Consider the following 27,160-nt stretch of genomic DNA (forward strand, 5'->3'; position numbering starts at 1 on the left):
ACCTCTGTTGAAACTTGCCTGAAAAGCTGGAGTTTGAAAGTGGCTTATTTTTTTCACTTTGGCTCTTTTTCCGAACAGGAATAGCGCACAATAGTGCGCGTTCCTAAAGCACGAGATTTTGACTCTGCTCCTGTGGTGATGTTTCCACAGGAGGCTACTTGCATAAGCATCGGCTCACAGCCGTCCTCAGCCAGACTTTCTGAGTGAGCACGCCAAATCTGCTTATTTCTCTGTCATTTTCACACCATACATCGTGACCGCCAGCATTAAAACTCAGGTCTTACAATGAAAACACGAGTGTGAAAAGTAAGAAGGAAAAAAAAAAGATTTTACCATTCAGAGACATCCTGCTGTAAACGTGTCTCTTCCACCGTCTCTGCCTCTTCACTCTCCCGTTCGGTTTCCGACTCCGGCTCGTACATAAATGCGTGAATTGCGCAAGGTTCGTCATTTAGTGTGTGCGCCATGACAGGGGACTGTTTATGTTTTGGAGTCTGTGTGTGCATGCAGGCTCGCCCCCCATTCCGGCTCTGTCCTTCCTGCGGCCAATCAACGCGCGCCTCATTACATATTAATACAATGCACATCCGAACCGGTCAAAACCTCGCGCATAATCTCGCGTGAGAAAGTCGCAGTATGAAAAAGTGTCAGAACAAGCTCTATGTTTGATTTTTTTTTATTTATTTTTTTTCTAATAACTTTTAAGAATTGATCCAAAGCGATCCAAGAGGGACTGGATATGTAAAAAACCAGGTGATGACTCCTTTAAAAATAAAATAAAAAGGAAAGAAAAGAAGTGAAAAGAAAAGAAGAGAAACAAGAGCTGAAGAGAGAAGAAGAAGACAGACAGAAGGCAGACAGAAGTAGAAGTGCCAGAAGAGACAGAAGCAAAGCATGTCTCTCTGTTTTTATGACCAGACTGAAAAGGGGGGGGGGGGGGGGGGGGCTGGCTGACAGTCCCTCTTTCTGTGTCCTGAGTTTAGGCTCACAAAAGTTGTTGTTTTAATGTTTCAAAATAATGTTTAACCTTCCAGAAAACTTCACCATCTTAAAAGTCGAATTTCTGCCTTCATGGTAAGATGCAACATGATTATGATCACTTATCATTCAAAAGAATTATAACCTGATTAAGACATAAAACAATAAAGGATACACAGTAGGACCAAGGATACATATTTCTTGTAGTTCTATCTTAACAAAAGATATCAGACATTTAACTGGTAAATAAAACAAGTATCACACAAAGCAGAATGATCTGAAAGTCTGTCCCCATCACCAAAGGGAGGGGCTGGTTTCTCCCAGACCTCAAACTCATTAAGTAATAAACTTCATTTGGGCTTGATAATAACATGGGAAAGATCTACTGTATGACCTTCTTAGGCTATTTGGGAATCTGCTAAAATTAAGAAAATGAAATTGTAGTTTAATAGTTATTCAGAACGTATTGGAATTTGGATGAGTATAGAGACTGCTGTGGGATTGGAATATCACAGAAGGGATTTGATGTGGAGAAAGAGAACTCTATTGTGCTTAGTTGTTGTAAATTAATAGAATAAGGTCTCTGGTGATCTGTTTATAGCAAGAAAACAACATCCTCCTACTCTGTGGAGATGAGAAGATCTGCCAGGTCAAGAGGTTAGGAACTCGGAGGAAGGAGCTAATTTAAGTCAAAGATAATCATGGCAAAACAGGACCTCGTTAAGGGACAGGACAAAAGGGCTTGTGTTCCTACACGACATACTGTGTGTTTTGAATAGCAATATATAAACTATATCTAAACAGCAAAGAAACACAAATACTATGATTTGCTATCATTTGTTACTTTTGCCTGCAGCACATTTGTAGTGGGCACCCAGTTGAACTTATCCTATAATTTTGGTTTGAAACATCTCTTGTTTTTTTTTCTGTTGTTCCATCTTCCATTTGTTGAGGATTTGGAGCTCAGCAGGTTTTGTAGCACCAGCATTTAGGGTGGCTGTGGCACTGGAGGTAGAGAGGTTATCCACTAATTGGAGGGATGGTGTTTTGATACCTGGTCCCTGCAGTCTACATTTAGAAGTGTCAAGATACTGAACCTCAATTCGTTCCTGGTGGCTCATCCATCAGTTTGTGTATGAATATTTATTGCTTCTGATGAGCAGTTGGCTCTTTGCATGTTAACCTCTGCCACCAGTGTGTAAATGTGTGTGTTTGTGAATAGTGCAGCAGATTAGTAAAAAAATCGTTCACTTTGGTATACAAGCATGAAATTTGGCACAGATACTCTCTAAGGGCCACTATTTTGGAAAAAGGCATTGGCCACTCAAAAATTCAATATGGCGGCCATTTTTCAGGATGGCCCCATTGCTATTCAATGCTTGTTATATCAATTATTCAAACAGTGATCCAAGCATAAAATTTGACACAAATACTCTCTAAAGGACATGTTAATGGAAAAAGGTGCTTGTCCCGCAAAAATTCAAGATGTCCGCCATTTTTAAAGATGGCCACCGTTCCTGTCGAATATTAATTTGTTTCAATTGTTCAAATGGTGATGCAAGCATAAAATTAGGCAGAATTACTCTTCAGGGAACATGTTGCTTGCTTATGCTTATTATATCAATTATTCAAACAGTGATCCAAGCATAAAATTTGATACAAATACTCTCTAAAGGACATGTTAATGGAAAAAGATGCTTGTCCATTTTCAAGATGGCCACCATTTCTGTCAAAAAGTCATAATGACTGCTTTGTCTGCCTTCTCTCCTTTGACCTGTCCGGCTTAGTTAAACTTGCCAGGGATATAAAATCCCCGCCGGCAGGTTCATTGGAGTACACAAGCCTCTCCACCACGGCAAGGTGCAGTCCAAAGAGAGGAAGGGGCACTGTTAGAAAAAGGAAGTGGCCAGTAAAAATTCAACCTGAGATTGAGAGGTTGTGCCCTGCCGAGTCATAATAAAGACTGTTAAAAATGGTAGCCAATGCCTCCCTGCTTGGCAGTCAGCAAGTGTTGAATTAGGGGCAACATATCCAGGAAGGTGTACATATACATCACGGTCCAGAATACGGAAATTAGCTCTCGGCCCACCGCCAGTCTACTTACTTTTTTATTTACATTTGCAATTGCAAGTGAAACCCAATCTAAAACATTTGCATCTTCCACGGCACTCTGATTTGCAGCCACACGTGGCTAGTTGTTCACAACTTTGTGCATTTGCTGTCCAGAAGACCCTCCATTGTTCACCAAGCTTTTTCCATCCCCAGTCAGCAGGACTCTCTGCTTCTGGCTGACACTGGGTTGCTTGACCCCATATGCAGCCTGCCTGATATGCAGCATGTTTAGTGTGTTGAAGCAGAGCTGCTCTTGTTGGAGGAATGGCTTCATATGGCCTCTGCTTTCGGGCAAACATTTCAAGTCTAGCCTCATCTACACTAACAGCTGTGCTTGATCGATCATACAGCAGGACCACAAACTTCTCAAGGATCTCCAGGTCACTATCAGTCAGAACAGGAGGGTATTGACTTTGTTTGCTGAAGATGAGAGAGGCCTCAGGGAAAATGTCCCAGGTTTGCCAAGCACCTCAATCATAGACATAGTACACATTCAGGTATGGGATACAACTAGGTTCAGGTCACCTACACCTAGCCCGATCATTCATCAAAGTATCATTTAAGTCCCGTGTGATCTGTACACCTTCCAGGTGAGCATAAATGAACAAGTCACGTATTGCCACGCTTACCCTTGGCTTGGCTCTCCCGCGCTGGCACAACCTGTCAATTCAGGTGTGGCTATCTAACTACATCTATTACTAGCTAATTGACGAAGGGCTGGTAGAAGGCATCTGGGACACTAAACTTAGCTATACTATTACTACTAGTCAAGAACTACAGTGTAAGTAAGACTAGATCAGCTGACACTGAACCCCATGCTGAGTTCCACAGCAGTGAAGTCACCAGTGTGCCCTGGTTGTGTAATGACGTTCACTCTATTAAACAAAACCTTCCTTAACACTAAAACACTAAATTGAGCTCTGACAGAAATGGTGGCCATCTTGAAAATGGTCTCCATCTTGAATTTTTGAGTGGCACACACCGTTTTCCATGAGAATGTTCCTTGAAGAATATTTGTACCAAATTTGATGATAGCATCACCATTTGAAAAGTTGATGTAAGGATTCAACAGAAATGGCGGCCATCTTGAAAAATGGTGAAAAAGGGACAAGCGCCGTTTTCCCCAAAAAAATTCTTAAGAGAGTATTTTCACAAAATGTTATGCCTACATCACTGTTTGAACGATTGACATAATGAGCATTTGACAGAGATAGCGGCCATCTTGAAAAAATGGCCACCATGTTGAATTTTTGGGTGGCCAACGCCTTTTTCCCAAAAAGTGACCCTTAGAGAGTATCTGTGCCAAATTTCATGCTTGTATACCAATTTGAACGATTCTCTTGAAATATGCCATTAATCTGCTCTACTAGAATGGATGAATGTGGACTAGGGCTGGGTGTATGGCCTTAAAGTTGTAGCATGTAACTCTTTTTTTGGTGTATTTTCTAAAATGTCATTATGATCTTACAGTAGAATAAGATACGTAGCTTGTTGGTAAATCTAGCTTGTTGGCTTGTAAGCTAACTCTAGTGTGTAGCTTTGTCTTTATGGCTACCTGTTTTGCGAAAGTGTCTTTCAAGTGACCGGGCAGTTATAACGTTTGTGTTTGTGTTTTGTGTTCAGGACGCTCTGAAGGAGTTGAATTGGTTTAGGGAAATAATGTTACTCATGCTTCAGATAGGCAGCATGGCAAAAATGTTGCAACGGGTAATGATTTGCTGTCAACTCTCTTCCGCGATGTAAGGAATATTGTTACTTGGGATGTATACAGTGATTACCATGAGGCACTTGTCATTGTAATTTAAAGAACAGTCGTGGCTAATGTTGTTGTTGTTGTTATTTTGAATACGGCATCCTTGTTTATCTGGCATCCCCTGTTATCAGTTACAAGCCTGCTCATGCACAGCAGGCTCTTCTGTGGGGAGGGACTTTGAAGACAGCTGCAGCACAGTGGAGAGGAAGGAGGAGGGACCTGGGAGCTGTTCTCATTCAAATTTCTGGCTAAATCCACTTTTTCTGCAGCTTTAAAATTATTTCATGGTATTTTTAGGCTTTATCGCGATAGATGATGTATGCCTTGATATTTTGAAATCTTCTCAAAAGTACCACATAAATGCTAAGTTTAAATGTAAATCACAATCAGTCTTTCCCTTAAGATGGAGTTGTCGCAGTGGAGGTGAATGTTCACCCGCGTGCAAAAGCAAAGCACAAGGTGCACCCTGTTGGGAGGTTTCTATGTGTCTGCCGGCACCAGAGGGGCTCTTTAGGCTTAAGTACATAACAGTACGTTTGTGCACATTAATTAGCAGGGGAAATGTCTGTATAGTTTACATGTGAGGTGTCTCAAGCTTTAGGACAATACCATTTCATTAAACACAGTAAAAGTATAATCTTTAAAACAATTATTGACAAAAATTTAACAAAAAATATTAACAACCAACCATATAGTAAAATCACATAACACAAATACTAGAACACCCTAACCCCTAAACCTAAAATTAGACTGAGCCCACTCTGAACCTCTTCTCTCTCCACATTAAAAAATGTTTTAAAAAATCAGCAGTGGCCGTCATAGTTCAGTAGCGGCGGCCCGCCGCTGCTAGGTGCATATAGGGAAAACACTGACAATAATTATGACTAAACTCCTCGATATTAATATTGTGAAGATATTGTAGTGATTGCTATTGACACTTATGCAAACAATAACACAATGATAAATAGTCTTCAGTAATGTGAATTCATTGACTTAAAGCAAGTATTAGAATTACATGATTTTACTGTAATTCAGCCTTTGAAATCAGAAAAAGACTAAATCTGTGCCATATTGTGATATAATGGTATCCAAAATGTCAGAAGATATATATACCCAGTGAGTATTTTTCTAATGAAGATTTAAAAAATGTCTATCATCATCTTTGAAAAGACGTTCAGAACAATTTCTAACATTGATTAAAATGTTCGCATTGAGACAGTGTGAGAAACTGAGACATTTTGGATGTGATTTCTTTTAGTCAGACTCCAAAATGACATATTCTCTTATTTGTACTTTGTAGTTTATAAAAGATGAAAAACACTTAACCTGCTTAGCAACAGCTTTGATAGAGGCTGAAACATTGTATTTCTTCAGCCTGTGAAGTCCTCACTACCCACAAGTTATGGTTTGGACTACTCAAAACTGTAATGTAGGTGTTTACAGCAGTAAAGCATTACATAACACTAATGTATAAAACTAGTCCCATTACTATGTCCCGGAAGATTTTTACTGGTAGTTCACAGCCTACATAGTTCCATTGTTATGACATTTTATATGGATAATTACTGTAACTATATTCACTATGGTCTCTCGTTCAACCAACAAATGTGCAAGTTATCAAAAATAATTACTAAAATTGTATTTGTTGACAAGTTGTCCCATTTTAGACCTAATGCCTTAAACATTTATAGAGCTAATGAAGGGATGCCAGTGGGCATTGCAATGCCCCCTGCAAACTAGGTCTGTTGTACAGTTTGGGGGATGTTTAGAAAGGGTGGTCATAACTTATCAAAAACCCCTCTCATTCCCTTTGAAAACTCAGGCTGGAACCTCCATCTGCAAAACGTTGACAGCTTCTCCATACCACTGGTGAACAGTCAGAGGTCTGGGCTTAATCCATTGAAATAAATTGCATGTCCTTGCTAACAGAAGAGGCTTATTGAATATTCTTTGCAGGACAATCGTCAAAGTGAACCCTTCATCTGATATGGCCAACAGAAACAAACCAGGATTTATTTATTTTTTCTTTCCAAAAATGTAGGTAATTTCCTGTGAGACATTTTCCCAGAATGTCAATATCAGAAGACAGCTCCAGATGCATTGTATGTAGGAACCAAACTCCTTTTTTGCACTCGACCGAGAGGGAGAGATCCCAGGATAGAAAGTATGAAAGGATTGGGGTGTATGCAGCAATCTATGAAGGATCTTGTCCTGATGGCCTATTGCAATATTCCTCCTCCTGACTCTGCTGCAGGAGTAAATACTCAATAGCCATGCCTCTTCAGACTTGGTCTCTAGGTCCCTCATTTGTATGCTTTTGGTTCTGTTGATGTTGACCACACTGATGGACTGTAATTTTCCATAGCTGTGCGATATAAGATTTTGATAATGACAAAACTTACTAAAATTTGTCAATAGTAGAGGCTATTGGCTTAGTAAAGTGCATTCAGAGAGACTCTGTAGGACTCTAGCCTGAGACGCTAGCATCTCCTGGATCTCAGTGGCTTTCCAGTCACTCATCTTGACGTCCGCAGATGAAGTGATTGACTGACTGCTGTGATCAGCTATTTTCTGGTTTTAAAATTCTTCGGCTGTGGGTCGCACATCAGTGCATGTCATCGACACCTCCGCCCATCTCACGCAATAGCCGGCACATCGACGTCTCTGCATCTGCCATTTGTTTGGTTTGCAAATGATATGAGACTCGACGTACTTCGATGGTAACCCATTTCATGTCGACAGTACGTGCAGATGAATTTTGTCCTATCGACAGAACCATCTGGCAGTGTGTTGAAAGTAAATTTGCCGTTCATAAGTCCTTTCTCCATTTCCTTTCACTTTCGCTTTTTGGTCCACTGTGTTTTTCCCCAACGCCAACCATGCTTCTTCTTCTGATTCCCTTGCTTATTCTTCTGCCACCCTCTGGATCAAGACTACAGGTGCCATCAACGGCCATAAATCAAACAATAAGCGTTTCTATTTTTTTTAATACCAAGCGTTAATCTCGCATAAATCTATATATATATATATATATATATATATATATATATATATATATATATATATATATATATATATATATATATATATATGTATATATATATGTATATATATATGTATATATATATATATATATATATATATGTATGTATATATCTGTGTATGTATATCTGTGTATGTATATGTGTGTATGTATATGTGTGTATGTATATATATGTGTATATATACTGTGTATGTATATCTGTGTATGTATATCTGTGTATGTGTATATATATATGTGTATGTGTGTATATATATATACACATTAAGGGTGTGACCACCCTTTGCCTTCAAAACAGCATCAATTCTTCTAGGTACACTTGCACACAGTCTTTGAAGGAACTCGGCTGGTAGGTTGTTCCAAACATCTTGGAGAACTAACCACAGATCTTCTGTGGATGTAGGCTTCCTCAAATCCTTCTGTCTCTTCATGTAATCCAAGACACACTCGATGATGTTGAGATCAGGGCTCTGTGGGGCCATACCATCACTTCCAGGACATGTGGACACAGTGGACACACTGTGGACACAGTGGACTGTATGTTTTGGGTCGCTGTCCTGCTGCAGAATAAATTTGGGGCCAATCATGCGCCTCCCTGATGGTATTGCATGATGGATAAGTATCTGCCTGTATTTCTCAGCATTGAGGACACCATTAATCCTGACCAAATCACCAACTCCATTTGCAGAAATGCAGCCCCAAACTTGCAAGGAACCTCCACCATGCTTCACTGTTGCCTGCAGACACTCATTATTGTACCGCTCTCCAGCCCTTCGGCGAACAAACTGCCTTCTGCTACAGCCAAATATTTCACATTTTGACTCATCAGTCCAGAGCACCTGTTGCCATTTTTCTGCACTCCAGTTCCTATGTTTTTGTGCATACTTGAGTCGCTTGGCCTTGTTTCCATGTCGGAGGTATGGCTTTTTGGCTGCAACTCTTCCATGAAGACCACTTCTGACCAGACTTCTCCAGACAGTAGATCGGTGTTCATGGGTCCCACTGGTTTCTGCCAGTTCTGAGCTGATGGCACTGCTGGACATATTCCGATTTCGAAGGGAAATAAGCTTGATGTGTTTTTCATCTGCTGCACTAAGTTTCCTTGGCCGACCACTGCGTCTACGATCCTCAACGTTGCCCATTTCTTTGTGCTTCTTCAAAAGAGCTTGAACAGCACATCTTGAAACCCCAGTCTGCTTTGAAATCTTTGTCTGGGAGAGACCTTGCTGATGCAGTATAACTACCTTGTGTCTTGTTGCTGTGCTCAGTCTTACCATGGTGTATGACCTGTGATATGAAACTGACTTCCACAACCTCACCTTGGTAGCAGAGTTTGGCTGTTCCTCACCCAGTTTTAAGCTTCATACACAGCTGTTTCTGTTTCAGTTAATGACTGTGTTTCAACCTACATGTGACATTGATGATCTTTCGCACCTGTTTGGTATGATTGGTTGATCATACACCTGACTATAATCCTACAAAATCCCTGACTTTGTGCAAGTGTACCTATAAGAACTGATGCTGGTTTGAAGGCAAAGGGTAGTAACACCAAATATTGATTTGATTTAGATTTTTCTTTTGTTTTTTTTCATTTTGTAAATTGATAAAAATAAACAATCATTATTTATATTTTTGAAAGCATTCTTAGTTTACAGCATTTTTTCACACCTGCCACACCTAAATCTTAAAAGTGCCTCTAAGTCGTAATTATGCTAACACCTCACTCACAAACTTAAAAAGCAATACTACAGTTTATGAGGGACCTTAATTTTTTTGTGACCCATGGAGGATTCAAATCCCATGTAAAAAAGAATGATCATGTCACTCATCACCTTTATTCTCATCTGGGTTATTTTTAGTTTAGTTTAGTTTTTTTTAGTTTATTATATCGAAGATAATCCCAATTAATTAACTGCATCAACAACAGTAAAAAGGGGCAGCTTTAGCCAACATGGCTAATATCCTGCTGTAGTCCCCGGCCAGATGACAAGAGGCACCCTAAAAAGCAAAACAAAAAAACAAAAAAAATATATTACAGCACACTGATTAAAAAGAGAGCATTAGGACAGCAAGGAGACAAGTTAAATCAATGAAGATAAGATAAGAGAAAACAGTGAAACATCAGTACAATCATGCAAAGACAACACATAATCAAAGCATACAGAAACGGCGCAAAATATAATCACACATCAACACATACAATCACATTCAGGAGTGCAGACAGACATCACACACTGTAATAATAATAACAATAATAACAATAATAATAATAATAATAATAATAATAATAATAATAATAATAATAATAATAATGGGTTCCGGCTTAGCGACTAATGGAGTAAGACGTGCTTGCGGGAGCTCCCGCGAAACTTTCTCAATTGAACGCCAGGGCTTTTTTGTGAACTTTCTATTAGTACATTTCAACTCCACAGGCTCGTTGTATCTACATTGTATGCCGGTATGCCTTCAAAACCAAAAAATACAAGCAACCCAGCGGCAACACAAACGAGGCCTGTCCCCCCAGCTGCATCCCCGTCGGGGAGTGATCCGTCCACCCCTCTGCGGTGTGCAGTTGCTAAGGCGTCCACTTCAGAGAAAACTGTTGCCGTCCCGAGCATCGCTTCTGCGGACTTAAAGGCTGAACTGCTCGCTGCTCTTCGAGAAGAGATGGTAGGCATTTTTAAGACGGAATTAGAGACGGCATTGACAAACAACTTTACTCAGATACAGTCCGAGCTGCAGAGTGTGAAGACTGAGCTAAAAGCTGACATGGCGGCTATCTGGTCGGAAGTGGAGGTGCTATAGGTTACTGTGAATGACATGGAGGGCCCCCTGTCGACATGCACTGATGATGTGATTTCACTCAAAAGTAAAGTGGACAAACTTTCGGCACAACTTGTTACTCTTGACAGTAGATGTGAAGACCTGGAGGCGAGGTCTCGCCGTAATAACATCAGGATAATAGGACTGCAGGCCCTCTTTTGTTTGTTTTTTGTTTGTTTGTTTGTTTTTTGTTTCTCTCTCTTTCTCTCTTCCTTTTTTTCCCCTTGTTTCTGTGGTATGGGGCTGGGATCCTGGTCGCTTCCTATTTTAATTCGCACTTGACATGGCTAATGTCTCAAGCTCGAATGTAAGATTTATCAGTTGGAATATTAAAGGTTTAGGGGGTGCTATTAAGCGGTGTAGGGTGTTCTCCCATTTAAAGCGTTTGAAACCTGACATTGTGTTTTTGCAGGAGACCCACATGAGGAACAAAGATCAAGTTAGACTGAAGCTTCCCTGGGTTGCTGAGTCATTCCATTCTAGTTTTAACTCAAAGGCCAGGGGGGTTGCCATCTTGATAGGTAAATCTGTCCCATTCACCCTGACTAATATTATTTCTGACAAAGACGGCAGATACCTGATAGTTTTCGGTACTCTATTTAGGGTGCCTATCCTATTAGTTAATGTATATGCACCAAATTTTGATAATCCTGGTTTTATGAACAAGTTGTTTGAAAACTTACCTTCTCTGAATGACTGTTTTTTGATTTTTGGAGGGGACATGAACTGTGCTATTGATCCTAAATTAGACCGTTCTAAACCTGGCTCAACCCATTCACTAATGGCTAAAGCCCTTTGCAATTTTATGTCCAGTAATGGTTGTGTTGACCCCTGGAGATTCCGTAACCCAAACAGTAGACAATACTCTTTTTATTCGCATGTACACCAGACTTTTTCTCGTATAGATTATTTTTTTGTAGACGCTAAACTTATGCCAAAAGTGACAAATGTTTCGTATCACCCAATTATTGTTTCAGATCACTCACCAGTGTCCATAGATGTTCAGATCTCCCCCGGACCTCGCTATCCCACCCATTGGCGACTTAACACCTCACTTTTATCAGATGACAAATTTCATAAATTTATTTCAAGTGCAATAGACGATTTTATTGCTCTTAATCAATCTGATACGGAACCTATCTCTAAGGCGCTACTGTGGGAGTCCTTAAAAGCATATTTGCGAGGTCAGATCATTTCATACTCTGCACACATAAGAAAACTGAGGATGTCAACTATTCAGAAGCTTTCATCTGATTTGGAATCAGTAGACCAACAGCTTGCGGCTGCCCCATCTGACGATCTTTCAAAGCGTCGTGTAGCCCTGCAAACTGAGCTGGATCTTATCACAACTAATGAGGCAGAGCGCCTGTTACTTCACTCCCGTTCCAAATACTACGAACATGGTGACAAGTCCGGTAGGTTGATAGCTCACCAGTTGCGTCGTCAAACAGCCTCACGTCTAATAACCCGCATTAAGGATGGTTCAGGAGTATTGCAGGAGGACCCGGTTGTTATTAACTCTGTCTTTTCATCTTTTTATGAGTCCCTGTACAAGTCTGAATTTTTGTCAGATCCGGCGGATATGCACACGTTCTTGGATGAACTTCAATTTCCTTCCATAAATCCAGAATTGGTTAATCAATTAGACTCTGATCTGACTACTCAAGAATTAAACTCAGCTTTACAAAATATGCAAAATAATAAAGCCCTGGGGCCTGACGGGTTTCCGGTCGAATTTTTTAAAGCTTTTCAGGCTAAACTTATCCCATTACTTTATTCTGTTTATGCTGAATCTTTGTCTCTTGGTTCTCTCCCTCCCACATTGAGACAGGCCTCTATTAGTGTTCTTTTAAAAAAGGACAAAGATGCTGATCTTTGTACCTCCTATAGACCAATATCTTTAATGAATGTTGATACAAAGATTCTTGCAAAGGCCTTGGCTCGCCGACTTGAAAAGGTTCTTCCAATAATCATTTCTAGGGAACAGACTGGCTTTATAAAGGGGCGTCAGCTCTATTATAATGTTCGTACTTTGTTAAATGTAATTTATTCAAAAGAAACAACATCTATACCTGAAGTAGTGATATCGATCGATGCTGAAAAAGCGTTCGATCGAGTTGAATGGAATTATTTGTTTGCAGTCTTAGCTAAATTCGGATTTGGTGAAAGTTTTATATCATGGTTACGCCTTCTTTACACACTCCCTTGTGCCAGTATCATTACCAATAACATTCAGTCCGGCTTTTTTTCTCTAAACAGAGGTTGTAGACAGGGCTGTCCCCTGTCTCCCCTCTTGTTTGCACTCGCAATAGAGCCTTTGTCTATATACTTGAGGACCTCTCCCACTTTTAATGGCATCACCAGGACTCATACAGAGTTGAAACTGTCGTTATATGCCGATGATTTGTTGCTATATGTTGTAAATCCAGTAAGAGCCTGCCCCGCCATTGTTTCATTCTTTCGTAGATTCGGCCGCTTCTCAGGGTATAAAGTTAACGTCGCCAAGAGTGAATGTTATCCTGTTAATAAACTAGCAATGCAGATCTCCCAGTCGGACATCCCTTTCAAATTGAGTCCTTCGGGATTTAGGTATCTTGGGGTTAACATAGCCAGATCTTTCAAGTCTCTTTACTCTGAAAATTTCTCTCCCCTTTTAGCTGAGATTAAGGCAGACTTTCAAAGGTGGAGTTCCCTCCCCCTCTCTTTGATTGGAAGAATAAATTCTGTTAAGATGAATGTTTTGCCAAAATTTCTTTTTCTGTTTCAATGCCTGCCTATATTTTTACCCAAAAGTTTTTTTAAAACGGTAGACTTGATTATTTGTAATTTTTTGTGGAATGGCAAAACACCTAGAGTTAGACAAAAAGTACTTCAGAATTGTAAGTTCTATGGCGGCCTCTCTCTGCCAAATTTTCAATTCTATTACTGGGCCGCAAACATAACTAAAATTATATTCTGGTTCAAATCAACTGATATACTTTGGTATCACCTGGAAGCACAGTCATGCCCCCCAGCTTCTCTTTCTGCTTTATTAACTGGCCCGGTCGCCGCGAACCCCTCTGGCCTTACCTGCAACCCTGTGGTTAACGCTACGCTTAGGATATGGTTTCAATTCAGGAAACAGTTTAAATTTACTGCTCCCACGGTTTTAGCCCCACTGTTAAAAAATCTTGTGTTTAAGCCCACCTTTACCGATACCACTTTTTCCTTATGGCAAGATAAGGGTTTGAAATGTTTTAAGGATTTCTATAAGGAAGGGGTCTTTTGCTCTTTCGCAGAACTGGTTACTAAATTCAGTCTTCCACCCTCTCATCTTTTTAGATATTTCCAGGTGAGGAACTGTGCAAAATCCTTATTCTCCAACTTCCCCAACCTTCCACCTAAGCAGCCATGGGCTGATCTTTTACAATTTAACATTTCACAGGGGTCTTTAATCTCAAGAATATACAGTTCTATTCAGTTATATGATGATCGTTTGATCACTAACACAAAAGAGACTTGGGAACGTGAATTAGGATTGATTTTTGATGAACATTGGTGGGAATCTGCACTGCAGGTCATTCATAAAACCTCTATTTGTGCCCGTTTGACCTTGATACAGTTTAAAGTTGTATTTAGGTGTCATTATTCGAAGACAAGGTTGGCACAGATTTTTCCAAATACGGCAGATGTCTGTGACAGATGTGGAGGCTCACCCTGCAATCTTACGCATGTGTTTTTCTCCTGTCCAGCTCTGTCGAACTTTTGGCAAATCTATTTTAACACCATGTCTAAGGTATTCTCAAAGACTTTTCACACCTCACCGCACATTGGTATTTTTGGTCTTCCGGAAGAGTATACTCAATACTCTACTAAAGAATTGGAAGTAATAGCTTTTACCTCTTTGATTGCTAAGCGCCACCTCCTTCTTAACTGGAAATCCACAACAGCTCCTTCCAGTACACAATGGATTAAAGAGGCTATGTCCTTTTTAAAAGTTGAGAAAATTAGATATTCAAGAAGGGGAAACTTGAAAAAATTCTACAATAAATGGCAATCGTTCATGAATTTTTTTGCGACAATGTAATTCCCCCCATACACACTCCCCCTTTTTTTTTTTTTCCCTCTCTTTTCTCTTTCCTCCTCTTTTCTTTCCTTCTTTTTTATTATTTACTCATCTCATTTTTATGTTTATGTGCTTCGTTGAATCACTATACAGACTAGGTCTAAACACTTTTTCACTGTAGGTCTGCTGTCTATTCGGTTGTATTTTTCTGTAATTGTTGTTTGTTCTTAAAAATATGTCAATCTAAAACCAAAGGGTGTATGCAAACATGTTTAAAGCCGACACTAATGTGTCCCGATATAAGTGCCTTTGTTACTCTTTGTATACACATCAATAAAAATATGAAACAGAAACATCAAAAAAAAAAAAAAAAATAATAATAAACTTTATTTCTATAGCACTTTTTAAAAACAAGGTTTACAAAGTGCTTTGACAGGCAAAGCAATAGAACAATTTACAATTGCAAGGATGATAAATCGTTTGCATGAAGTGGTTGAGATAACAGAGGTAATGATTCAAAATACATAAATAAATATAATAAAATAAATAAAATAACACAGAACCAAGACTCAAAGACAGTTAGAGTAAAAAGTAGACAGAGAAAGGACCACATCACATAAAGGCAAGTCTATAAAAGTGAGTTTTAAGAAGTGATTTAAAAGAATTTACCGATCCTGCAAGCCTTATCTCCTCAGGCAGGGCATTCCAAAGTCGAGGGGCCCTTATGGCGAAGGCACGGTCCCCCTTAGTTTTTAATCTTGACTTTGGAATGGTTAGGAGGCATCCATGACGCAGATAACACACAGCCGTATGTTAGTGTGTGCAGGTGTAATTGTCGACAAGCCATGTTTTTAACTTGGCTGTAAAAGTGGAGTATGTATGTGTATCTTTGATATGGATGGGAAGTGAGTTCCAATTATGTATTGCTTTAACAGAGAATGATAACTGGCCAAATGTACTTTTCTTGTGTGGGATTGATAAGTCACCACGTGTTTTTGCTTCTAGTGATCTGAACACTGCTGCGTTGGTTTATGAGTGAGTTCAGTGGAGGGGGAGCTAAACCATGCAGGATTTTAAAGACCAGACAGATGTTCCTATATTTTATGACATCTTCACAACTCAGAAGCTTGTGTTTGTGTAGGATGGTACAATAATGTGAGCTGTTCGGTTTCTGATCCAAGACTTTAAGGGTTTGTTTGTACAGGGTTTCCAATGGCTTCAGTGTAGAGGCATTGGTTTGTCCCCAGCTTGTGAGGCAGTATGTTAGATGGGTCATGACCATGGCATTCACATATAATTTGGCGGCATTAAAAGTCATTGTGTTTCTTATATATTTAAAGTTTGCTAAACTGAACCTAACTCTTTGACTTACTTTTTTTATGTGCTTTTTGAACGTTAGATTGGAGTCAATAACAATTCCCAGATATTTGACCTCTGACACAATATCAATATTATGACCTGAGATTGTTATAGTTGGCAGAATGTTACATTGCCTTTTAGTGAAGAACATTCCTACAGTTTTTTTTTAGATTAAGTTGGAGGCAGGAGCAGTTTAGCCATTTAGAGTTCTGCTCTAACGCTGAAGTGAGTTTAGCAGCTGCCAACTGCTTTGTCCTGGCATGCACATACATAACAGTGTCATCTGCATATAACTGGGTTTCCACATCGGGACAGACGGATGGCAGGTCATTAATATATAAAGAAAACAGTAGTGGACCAAGGATTGACCCTTGTGGTACTCCAGTGTACAACTCAAGAGCTGGAGAAAGTTGGTTGTTGACATCTACCAGTCAGGTAAGATTCAAACTAGCTAAGTGCTAATGGAGAAAAGTTGAAAGAGGATAGTTTGGCCAGGAGGACCTTATGGTTGACTGTGTCGAAGGCTTTGCACAGGTCTAGGAACACTGCACCAACAACACCTCCTTTGTCGACCATAGCTCGGACCTTTTCTAAGAAAAGGCAGTTGGCTGTTTCAGTGGAGTAGGTGGCCCTAAAGCCAAACTGCATGGGATGGAGATTAAATTCACTGGTGTTCAAGGAGACAAGCTGCTCTGATACCCACTTTTTAGCAACCTTGGATACTACAGGTAGAATGCTAATTGGGCGATAGTTACTGATATTCTGGGGTTCATCTGATTTAAAAATAGGAGATACAATTGCAGTCTTCCAGGCACTTGGAAATGCTCCCTGCAATATTGATAGATTTATGATTTGTGAAATAGGACAGGCTAGATGGTCTTTTAGAGATTTGAGCATTGCTGAATCCATCCTGTATATATCCTTGGCCACTGAAGTTTTAAGAGAATTAATTATTGCCTTAGTTTTTAGTTCAGAAATAAGTTGAATACAAAAAGAAGTCTTACTATTATTAGTTTTAATGATGGTTTCTGTTACTAAAGGAAATGTTTGTGCAATCTCAGTCACAGAGTCGATAAATTATTTATTAAAAGCTGAGGCAATTTTTGCTGGATCTTGTATTAGCTTGTCATTTATTTTCAGCTCTAACTGCTTCTTAGGCCTGTGATTAATTCCCATTAAATTCTTAATTTGTTCCCAGATCAGTTTAGTGTTACCTTTTGCCTCATTAATAATTGTTATAAAAAAGTTGGCTTTGGCATTTCTAATGGCTTTCGTAACTTTGTTGCATAATGAAGTGAACCTGTGCCTATCAATGATTGATTTGGTTTTCAGAGCTCTTTTCAGTGACAGGTCTCTTTCTTTCATCAAATTAAATATATCATTATTGAGCCAAGGAAGTGTATTGTTCTTATTTTTGTCCCTATTTGTGACTTTTCGAGTGAACTCCTTGACTAAATTGTCTAACTTGGTTGCAAACAATCTACAGTCTGCTTCCACATCGTTCCTGTTTAGTATGTCTACCCAATTGGTCTGCTGCACTGCTCTTTCAAAATTTACAAATTCTCTCTTTGGGATTCTAAGTTGTTCCATAGGTTTGTGAGAATGATGGAAACACTTCTTTGTAAGTTTTCTGGATATTAATATTAAATTATGATCAGATAGACCAGTGATAAAATTAAGTGTTTTAACAACTTTCCCGGGCTTGTTGCTGAATATTAAGTCTATCTGTGTCTGGGAAGAGGTAGTTATTCTGGTTGGTCCTTCTATGATTTGTATAAAATCTAAACCATCCATTATCTGTTTAAGAGCTTTTCTATTTATCTTGTCAAGCCAGTTACAATTAAGATCCCCAAGTAGTATTACTTCTTTTTTAAAATCACATGCTTGAAGCAGTTTTTTAAATGTGGTGTAAAAATCATTATTAGAAGAAGGTGGACGATATATGACAATAAGCATGAAAGACATTTCAGGAGAGAGCATTACATTCAGTCCTAGACATTCTAAGTCATGATTAAAAGGCCAGCATATTTGTTGACATTTAAAATGATCTCTGATATAAATCATAACTCCACCCCCTCTGCCATTAGATCGATCTTGTCTAAAGATTTTATAGCCTGGCACATACAGTGTAGCTGATGGAGAATTGCTGTATAACCATGTCTTTGACGGGCATAAGAAATCTAAATTAGAGTTTTCAAGAAGATGATGGACTTGATGAGCTTTAGGGGTGAGGCTACGAATGTTAATATGTCCTCCAAAAACACCTTTGGGTTTATTTTGCTGATCCCAGATCACCAAAGACTGATTAACAGTTTTGAAGAAGTTTAGTTTGCGGTGTTTTTTTAAAATGGGGTTAATCCTACTGTTTTTGTGCGCGTGTTTTTTCCTACTGACGCGGTGACTTTGAACGCAACGCCTGACCTCCGGGTCTGCTGGGCAGAGGGAGTCACTCAGGTTTCCGTGTTGCGGAAATGCAAACACTTTTCCCATGGCTACCTCGGCTTCCCCTTGCGCGCCCACAGATAGTCAATCCCTGGCTCCGATACCTCCGTCGCCCACGCCAATAGCCCCGAGCGACCCAGGCCTCCGCTCCCCCGCTCCGACAGATCCGCCTCCCAGCCGGCGCACCTCCACAAGCCCGTCCTCGGTCCCCGGACAACAGACATGGGGCAGCAGATTAGGTTGGTGTGTGAATTCAATTACCGTGCTTTCACTGTGATAACCACGTACCTGAGAGACAGGGATATTGCATTTCTCGTCTTTGTTGAGGGTTCCGGTCGGTCCTGGGCACTGGTGTATATCTCCATATAGCAGCAGATAAAGTGTGATGATGGTAAGATTGTTATTTTGCTGTTTACTTCGGATTACACTGTTGCGCTTGTGTTGGTGTTGGCCGGCAGTGAAAACAAACGTTTGCATCAGAGTACATTTGCCGTAGCCAAAGTGCTAGTGCCTCCATGAGCAGTAAGGTTGGTAGCAGCTTCCTTTGCATTTAAAAGAGGACCTGTGTCTAAAAAGTTTAAAATAAATCCAAATGTTAAAAGCACTAGGAGAGCACCTGTTTGAGTCGCAATTTCTCTGTTACCAAATATAACTAGCTGTATATATGATGGCATTGTTTTGTCAGGACTCTGATTTAATACAATTCGTGGAGGACAAAGTATAAATCACATAAAATGCCAGACAACTGAAGACACAAGGTGAGATGCTTTAAAGAATATATTAGAGGGCAAATTAAGTGATTAGTTCAATTAGTTCCAAATTCAATATATGTAAACAGAGAATTAATGAATTACATTCCAAAATCGGAGAGTTAGAGGGAGTGGCTAGCCTACATAATGTGGTATAAACAGAAGAACTACTTGCCCTTAAAGCTAAATATGAGGAGCTTTCCAAGCTAAGAATTGAAAACTCTTATTATGTTAAAGCAAACTTTTTATGACCAAGTGAAATACAGTAAAATTCAGTTTTCTAGATTGACTGGACATTTCCTGTACCTCTGAAGATTCAAAACTTGAATTGAAAAAGGAACTGAATTTAGATTAATTTTCCAATAACATAATTAATATGGCATAAGCACAGTATTAACGTAAATTGAATACAAATAAATCACTGAATTAACATATCTGGAAAACACTGAAAACTTTTGCTAAATAACAACACACCAAAATATACTGGTGTATCCATTATCCAGATTGTTAACCTGTGAGGGAGAGGGGAGAGATCTGGGGTGGTCTACTTATTCTTGGGGCATATGCTTGTTGATGTATATGTATGTCTCTGAACATGTCCTGTTTGTGTAGCCTGAAGGAAATACGAACTTTCATTTTGTTGTGCAACCCTGTGTTGTATGATTGACAAATGGATGACCTTGTTACTTTGTACTATCAACAGTATTGCCCTGTTATCCTTTGATTGACTGACTGACTGACTGACTGACAGAAAATGTTTCAGCAAAAGGCACAATACAGATTTGAATCCTATTTTCATAGTTTTCCATCAGAATCATTGTAAACATCAAGTTAAGAAGAAGTAAGGCAGGTAAAGAAACAGAAAGTCAGACAATGAATTTACAGTCAGATGATTGGACAGGTTGTGATAGTGATTAGTCAGTTGAACAACACAATAAGATGGCCCTGGAGGCTGTTCAAGGTGTCAGTGACTGTCTGTACAGGCTTGAAATCAACCTGCAGAGGGCGACACAGACCAGTTAATCACTATATTTTCTGTTCTCTAGTCTTATGCTTGTGATGTGTTTTTTTTTTGCCAGGAGTGACTACAGCAGCGGTGTGTGTGTATCCATCTCGCGTGGGGGAGGCTGTCATTACACTGAAAGCAGCCAACTCCAGCCTGCCTGTTGCCTCAGGTAAGAATGAGTGCATAACCGGTTGAATGAGACAAGTCTTGTAAAGTGCTTTGTATGGGATGCTATAGAAATCCAAGTTCATTTACCAAATCCATTTACAATTCTAAAGCCTTCTGTATAGACCACTGGACAATCAAGTTTTTTCTGTGAATAGTCAACGGGGTAGCTAAAATCATGTGGAGAAGGAAAGGCGCAAATTAATTGCAAAAGACTTGAGGAAAATTAAATGTGAAGCTACCAGGAACCTATTATCCTCCAGTGCCAACATATTTCTGAACTGCAACATACCTGGAGTGTCCAGAAGGAAAAGGTGTCAAGTGCTCTGAAACATGGCTAAGGTAAAGAAGGCTGGAACATGGCCACCACTGAGTAAGAGTCATAAGTTGAAGTGTCACGATTGGGCCAAGAGATACTTGAAGACAGATTTTTCAAAGGTTTTATGGAGATATGAAATTAGAGTGACTCTTGATGGACCAGATGGATGGTCCTTTGGCTGGATCACTAATGGACATAGGGCACCACTTCGAATGACAGGCGGCAGCAAGGTGGAGGTGGGCATACTGGGATGGGCTGCTATTAAAGATGAGCTGGCTGGCTGAAGATGGGCTAAAAATCAACTCACAAATCTACTGCTAGTTTCTGGAAAATACTTTTTTCAAGCAGTAATACAGGAAGAAGTCCCCAGCCTTTAAGAGGTCCATGATCTTCAGACAGAATGATGCGCAATCACATACATCTGTTGGGAATTGATGTTAGGGCAGGTGTGGTTATTAGAAATTAATAACTGTTGATAATAATTATTAAAATTAAATCAATAAAGGTGTATACAAATTATGATTAAATCATTAAAACGAGGCACCACCCTGGAATCAGGGACCAATAACCAGACCAAAATAGTCTCAAAAGAAGGGTTCACTTTAAATGTAGATATTTGTAAAATGTCACTTAAAGGAACAGTGAAGGAAATGAGTCCAAGCACTGACGATCACAATCAGGAATTATCAAAAACATATGCATAAAATAATAACAGAAAACTGCTATGCACAATATAATAGAATTTATTAATATAAGAACTGTGTGTGTGTGTGTGTGTGTGTTTGTCTGTGTCGGGGGGACAAAGAAAGAGATAAAATGGCAGGTATAGTCAAAGACACAAGATGGCAGAGAGCCAAGATGGCAGTCACGATCTTTTAGAAGGTAATGTCATTGAGTGCTCCGTGAAAGGAGGATAAACTGGCCGAATATGACTTGGGGAAATCACATTCTAAAGACTATAACAATGGCTGGATGTGACTTGGAGAAGTCAAGTGTGAACACGAATTCAGAAATTATGATTCTGGTTTTGCTGAATCATGTATCTGAAACTCAAAAATGGTAGACGTGAATACGCCACCCAAAGGCAGTCAATGTAACGAACGTGCAGGATATGAACAACGGCGATGGCTACAACACTATTGGCTTCCTGTGCATTTTTGGATACATGCAAAAGATATTGTTCCACAAAATATAGCGGTGCTACCACAAGGCAAATGTAAAATATGAGAGGGGGTTCCCACACACGTTAGTAATACATATTAGATGTTATAGCTAGGTTATCAACTATAAGTCTCCAACAAGTTGCTCATAATGTTAGTGTTAGTATGTGAATGTTAGTAGGCACAGCAGTGACGTGACAGTGGAGAGACTTGAACCTTTGTGAGTTATAAATCCATTAACATAACTTCCTTGTGGGGGCTAACAAGTCGCCTTTCACTTATTCAACGTGCTTAAATATGAGTCATATTTCAGAATAGCGCCGGTTTGTGCTTGTTAAGCTAACTACTTGTTAATGAGAGTAAAGAATAATCTGACAGCTGTCTGTATTGGCTGTTTATCTTGCCACAAAGCTTAAAGGGATAGTTCGGGTTTTTTGAAGTGGGGTCATTTAAAGTATATATCTATAGTCGATCTGTTTCCTACCATAATCACCGCTCAGCGTAGCCTCAGTTTGGAGAAGTAGAGAGCCGCTCCAGCCCAGAGGCTCAGCTTTGTACTGCAGTGAACGGGGTTCAGCAAAAAAGCGAAATTAACCACCTAAAACAAGACTCACCTAAAAAAATCTATATCAGGTCAAGTGTACGTTGTATAGGTAAAATTCACACCGCTTTACATCGCCGTCAGACTGCGCTTTCTTTTGGCACTACATTTTCTCAACTGCAGAACCCCCATATCCCTACGCATGAGCGCTAATGTGGAAGGATACGGAGAGTTAAGTTTCGTTTTTATCGAAAGTAAACCTCTCGTCCAGCCGCCGCTCACAGATCAGCTGTTGCCCAGTTACGCTAATGCGTAGGGATACGGAGGTTCTGTGGTTGAGAAAATGTAGTGCCAAAAGAAAGCACGGTCTGACCGTGATGTAAAGCGGTGTGAATTTTACCTATACAACGTACACTTGAACTGATGTAAATTTTTTTAGGTGAGTCTTGTTTTAGGTGGTTAATTTTGCTTTTTTGCTGAACCCCGTTCACTGCAGTACAAAGCTGAGCGTCTGGGCTGGAGCGGCTCTCTACTTCTCCAAACTGAGGCTGCGCTGATCGGTGATTACGGTAGGAAACAGATCGACTATAGATATGTACTTTATATGACCCCACTTCAAAAAAACCGAACTATCCCTTTAAGCTTTGTGGCAAGATAAACAGCCAATACAGACAGCTGTCAGATTATTCTTTACTCTCATTAACAAGTAGTTAGCTTAACAAGCACAAACCGGCGCTATTCTGAAATATGACTCATATTTAAGCAAGTTGAATAAGTGAAAGGCGACTTGTTAGCCCCCACAAGGAAGTTATGTTAATGGTTTTATAACTCACAAAGGTTCAAGTCTCTCCACTGTCACGTCTCATCTACGTGCATGGTGGAGTTCACGATGAGGCAGCTCTCTCTCTCTCTCTCTCTCTCTTCCTCTGGCCCCCTTCCTCAAGACCTAAATCCTATTGAGAACTTGTGGGCCCTTCTCAAATGTAACATTTAAAGTCAATGAAGACAATACACCTTTTTGAATAGCATTTAGGACACTGATGTTGCTGCCTCAACTAAAATTGATTGTGAGCAGATGAAGAAACTGACAGACTCTATGGATGGATGTCTCATGGCATTTATTGGAAAGAAGGAAGCAATGTTGGTCACAGAAGGTCAAAAATGTTATTTAATCATCATTTTGAGTTACTTATATGTTTCAGTCACTGTAAAAATTGAGAATAAGCAAGTGAGTTAGGACACAATCTGTCTGTATTTTAGTTGCCTAATAACTGTGTACACAAAATTCACATTTCCTTTCTTAAACATTCAAGTTTGAGGTATAGTTACATTTTGGATTGACTGAAAGCATCTTATTTGTGCAACAATAAGATTAATTCTGACGAATACAATTTGCCAAATAGTTGTGCATGCAGTACATGTCAACTGCCTCCAGATCAATTAACGGCACAATACAGTTGCAGTAGCCAGGTTTCAACCAATAGAGGGCAGCTTCTATGCTTTTTTGATTTCTACATATAGTGCTATTAATACTTGGACTCATCAGGTCAAAAATTTGGACCTGAATCAGTCAACGACACTACTAAATCCCTATATTTGTTTATAGCTGAAAAAATGGTCTGAGGGGTTAGTTAATATTTTATTTACAACCATTTGTGCTCACTGTGAAATTGATAAGATCCAGATTCAGATTCCGGATACTTTATTAATCCCCGGGGGGAAAGCCCCATGATACTCAATTCCTGTCCAGATAAATCAACAGTATGTGTAGTGTACCTATAGAAAATGAAAAAGACGTGTTTCACTGACAGTGTGTTCTCCTCTTCCAGTGGCCACTGGGTTTCCAGCAGGTCAGACACCACTGGAGACCCGTCTGCAGGAAGTCCGCATGGCAGTGGCTCATGGTGCCTCTGAGATCGACATCGTCATTAACCGAAAGCTTGCCCTCGCAGGACAGTGGGAAGGTACACTGTGACCATTTGACCAGAAAAGGCAGAATGCCTTCCTGTTTACAAGAACCCATCTGCTTTGGATTAAAACACACCATTTAAAAATTGGTGTGTATCACACACTGAAGCTTTATTGGACTGTGGGACTTAATTTGTGGGATTTTTTATTTTTTATTTTTTGGATGCAGGACCAAATAACAATATATTAATTGAATTAAAGCTGCAAGCAGCGAAGAACAGGCCCTCGCAGTCCACGTGCGTCGGGGCATGCTGCCGCTGGGGTGTGCTCCTCTCAGCGTTTGCTGACATCGGGGCTTGTTTATAATAGGATAGGATAGGATATAGGATTTGTCACAAGAGACATTAGCCCTTTTTCGCACGGGACTAGTAATACCTGCAGACCTCCAGTAATTTGTAATAATTGCGGAGGTCGTCTGTGATCTTAATCCTGTGTGAATCTGCCTTGTCCGTAATTTGTCAAGTAAAAAGTTCCACCGCAAATTACCTACCATATTTCGCCAAACACAGAGGTCATGTGATGATATTAGTCCCGGGCAAATTGGCATCTCTGTGATTTGGGGTTGTTTTTTGTTTTTTATTAAGGTTTTTTGTGTTTTCCACACCTTTTATACTACCTTTTTCCCGGTCGAGAATTATGGAGGCTGCGTTGAGCCATGGCCATGAACTTTGGGTCATGACCGAAAGAATAAGATCCCGGATACAAGCGCCGAAATGAGTTTCCTCCGCAGGGTGGCAGGGCGCTCCCTTAGAGATAGGGTGAAGAGCTCTGTCACCCGGGAGGAGCTCGGAGTAGAGCCGCTGCTCCTCCACATCGAGAGGAGCCAGCTGAGGTGGCTCGGGCATCTGTTTCGGATGCCCCCGGGACGCCTCCCTCGGGAGGTGTTCCTGGCATGTCCCGCCGGGAGGAGACCCCGGGGAAGACCCAGGACACGCTGGTGTGACTATGTCACTCAGCTGGCCTGGGAACGCCTTGGGATCCTCCCGGAAGAGCTGGAGGCAGTGTCCGGGGAGAGGGAAGTCTGGGTGTCCCTGCTCAGGCAGCTGCCCCCGCGACCCGGCCCCGGATAAGCGGACGATAATGGATGGATGGATGGATGCGTTGAGAATTATGAATGAAAGTTTTGACAGCATTTTGGGTGCAAATTCAGGAGGCTCATTAGAAGAGCGAAATCTCAAAAGATAATTAGATGGATTAAATGCAGTGCAGCATGCGGTAAGGAACATTTTTCTATCTTTCAACAGGCTCACCAGTTATTATTATGTTCAAAATATCCATATCTAATGGTTGTGCTGCTCCAACGAGGGCTCCGGTGAGATCGATCCGCGGGATAATGTCAGTAAATTCGAGTTAAGACACAGACTTCGCTTATCCCATGTGAATGCGCCGCACGAAACACAGACATGGCTTGGTAATTTCTAAATCACATGAGGTCCCCAGGTAATACTAGTCCCGTGTGAATAGGGCTATTGCTGAACTCTGTGATGTCTTTTTTATTTCTGTAGAGTAAAAAATGAGGACGGCAGAGCGAGAGACAAAGCAAGTACCGTCTGCTCTCCTCATGAAACTTAGGCTCAAAATGAACATTGTGGCTTGAGTGCTTGTCGCTCCATGGCTCCCACAGTCAAAACTGTAAGTCTTACATCTGAAATAAGACCATCACCTGAAACCCAACAGGATTTCCTACATTTCTATGTAGTGTTGCACGGTAAATCGATACTAGAAAGGTACCGCAGTACCCAGCCGTTAAGAACAATTCTTTTTCACGTTTTATTAGTATCGGTATTTTATGAACTTAGTGCGACAGCGGGGCAGCGCGTCTGTGTGCAGCTTCTCTCTACTTCCTCACTGCCTGCAGACAGAGTGGGCGTGGCTTCACAGTGACGGACAGTCACAGCGCAGAGCGAGACAGACGTGTTGGCTTTTCTTGGTCATTACGGATTCACAGCATCTACACAGACGGGCTTTGTGGTGTCCGTGGGCTTGCCCTTACTCTCGACAACGTGAGCGCGATATTCCCATATTTCGCTCCGTGAGTCTGCTTTTTCAACGAGCCTAGGATAGTTGGCAGGAGCACTCATGCCACTTTCAGCTGACAGACATGTGGACTTGTTCAAAGAGTTCAAAGAGCTGCAGGTTAGTGATAGATGACATAAACATCCCCCGGATGGAAGTCAGGCGAGGTTTTTGTTGTGACATGACAAGCAAACTATTTTCACCATCAGAGTTGCACTCTGGCAGTCAGGGGTAAAGCTAACTGTTTAACAGTCCGATGTGGTTCCACACATCTCTGTATGCAAACACAGCGTTCACACTGGTAACATGAAGTTTACCAGAACATGCGCTGGTGTTCACAAGTATGCTGATCAACAACACCACTTATAAATGATCTTTTTTAAGTCAATCAGTACTAGTAATATAATCATAGCATGTACATTTTTTGTCAGTAATTTATGATATATATGATTAGAAAACGGTCTGATCAGAGCACAGGCCTCCACCAGGTCTGGGTCATGTGTGTTGTACTTTAGTGCACTAATGTTTAGTTTAGTTTATTAGTTTATTATATCGAAGACAATCCCAATTAAAACTGCAAGCAGTGATGAACGGGCCCTCGCAGTCTGCGCGCATGTCGGGGCATGCTGCTGTCGACGCACGCCTCCGTGGGGCTACCCCCACAACACCTTCCATTTCAGTTTT

The 27,160-nt window shown here is 40.4% G+C and overlaps 1 protein-coding gene across 2 annotated transcripts in view; it reads left to right on the forward strand.

Moving 5' to 3' along the window:
* The window catches only part of dera (deoxyribose-phosphate aldolase (putative)), an 88,268-nt gene that overhangs the window by 21,203 nt on the left and 39,905 nt on the right, over nt 1–27,160 (forward strand). For both annotated transcript variants that reach the window (XM_030440483.1, XM_030440484.1), the window contains exons 4-5: nt 20,381–20,476; nt 24,322–24,456. In XM_030440483.1, the coding sequence (XP_030296343.1) occupies nt 20,381–20,476; nt 24,322–24,456 (231 nt within the window). The remainder of the gene's footprint in view (nt 1–20,380; nt 20,477–24,321; nt 24,457–27,160) is intronic.

The sequence above is a fragment of the Sparus aurata genome, chromosome 14, assembly GCF_900880675.1.
Source record: "Sparus aurata chromosome 14, fSpaAur1.1, whole genome shotgun sequence".
NCBI lineage: Eukaryota > Metazoa > Chordata > Actinopteri > Spariformes > Sparidae > Sparus > Sparus aurata.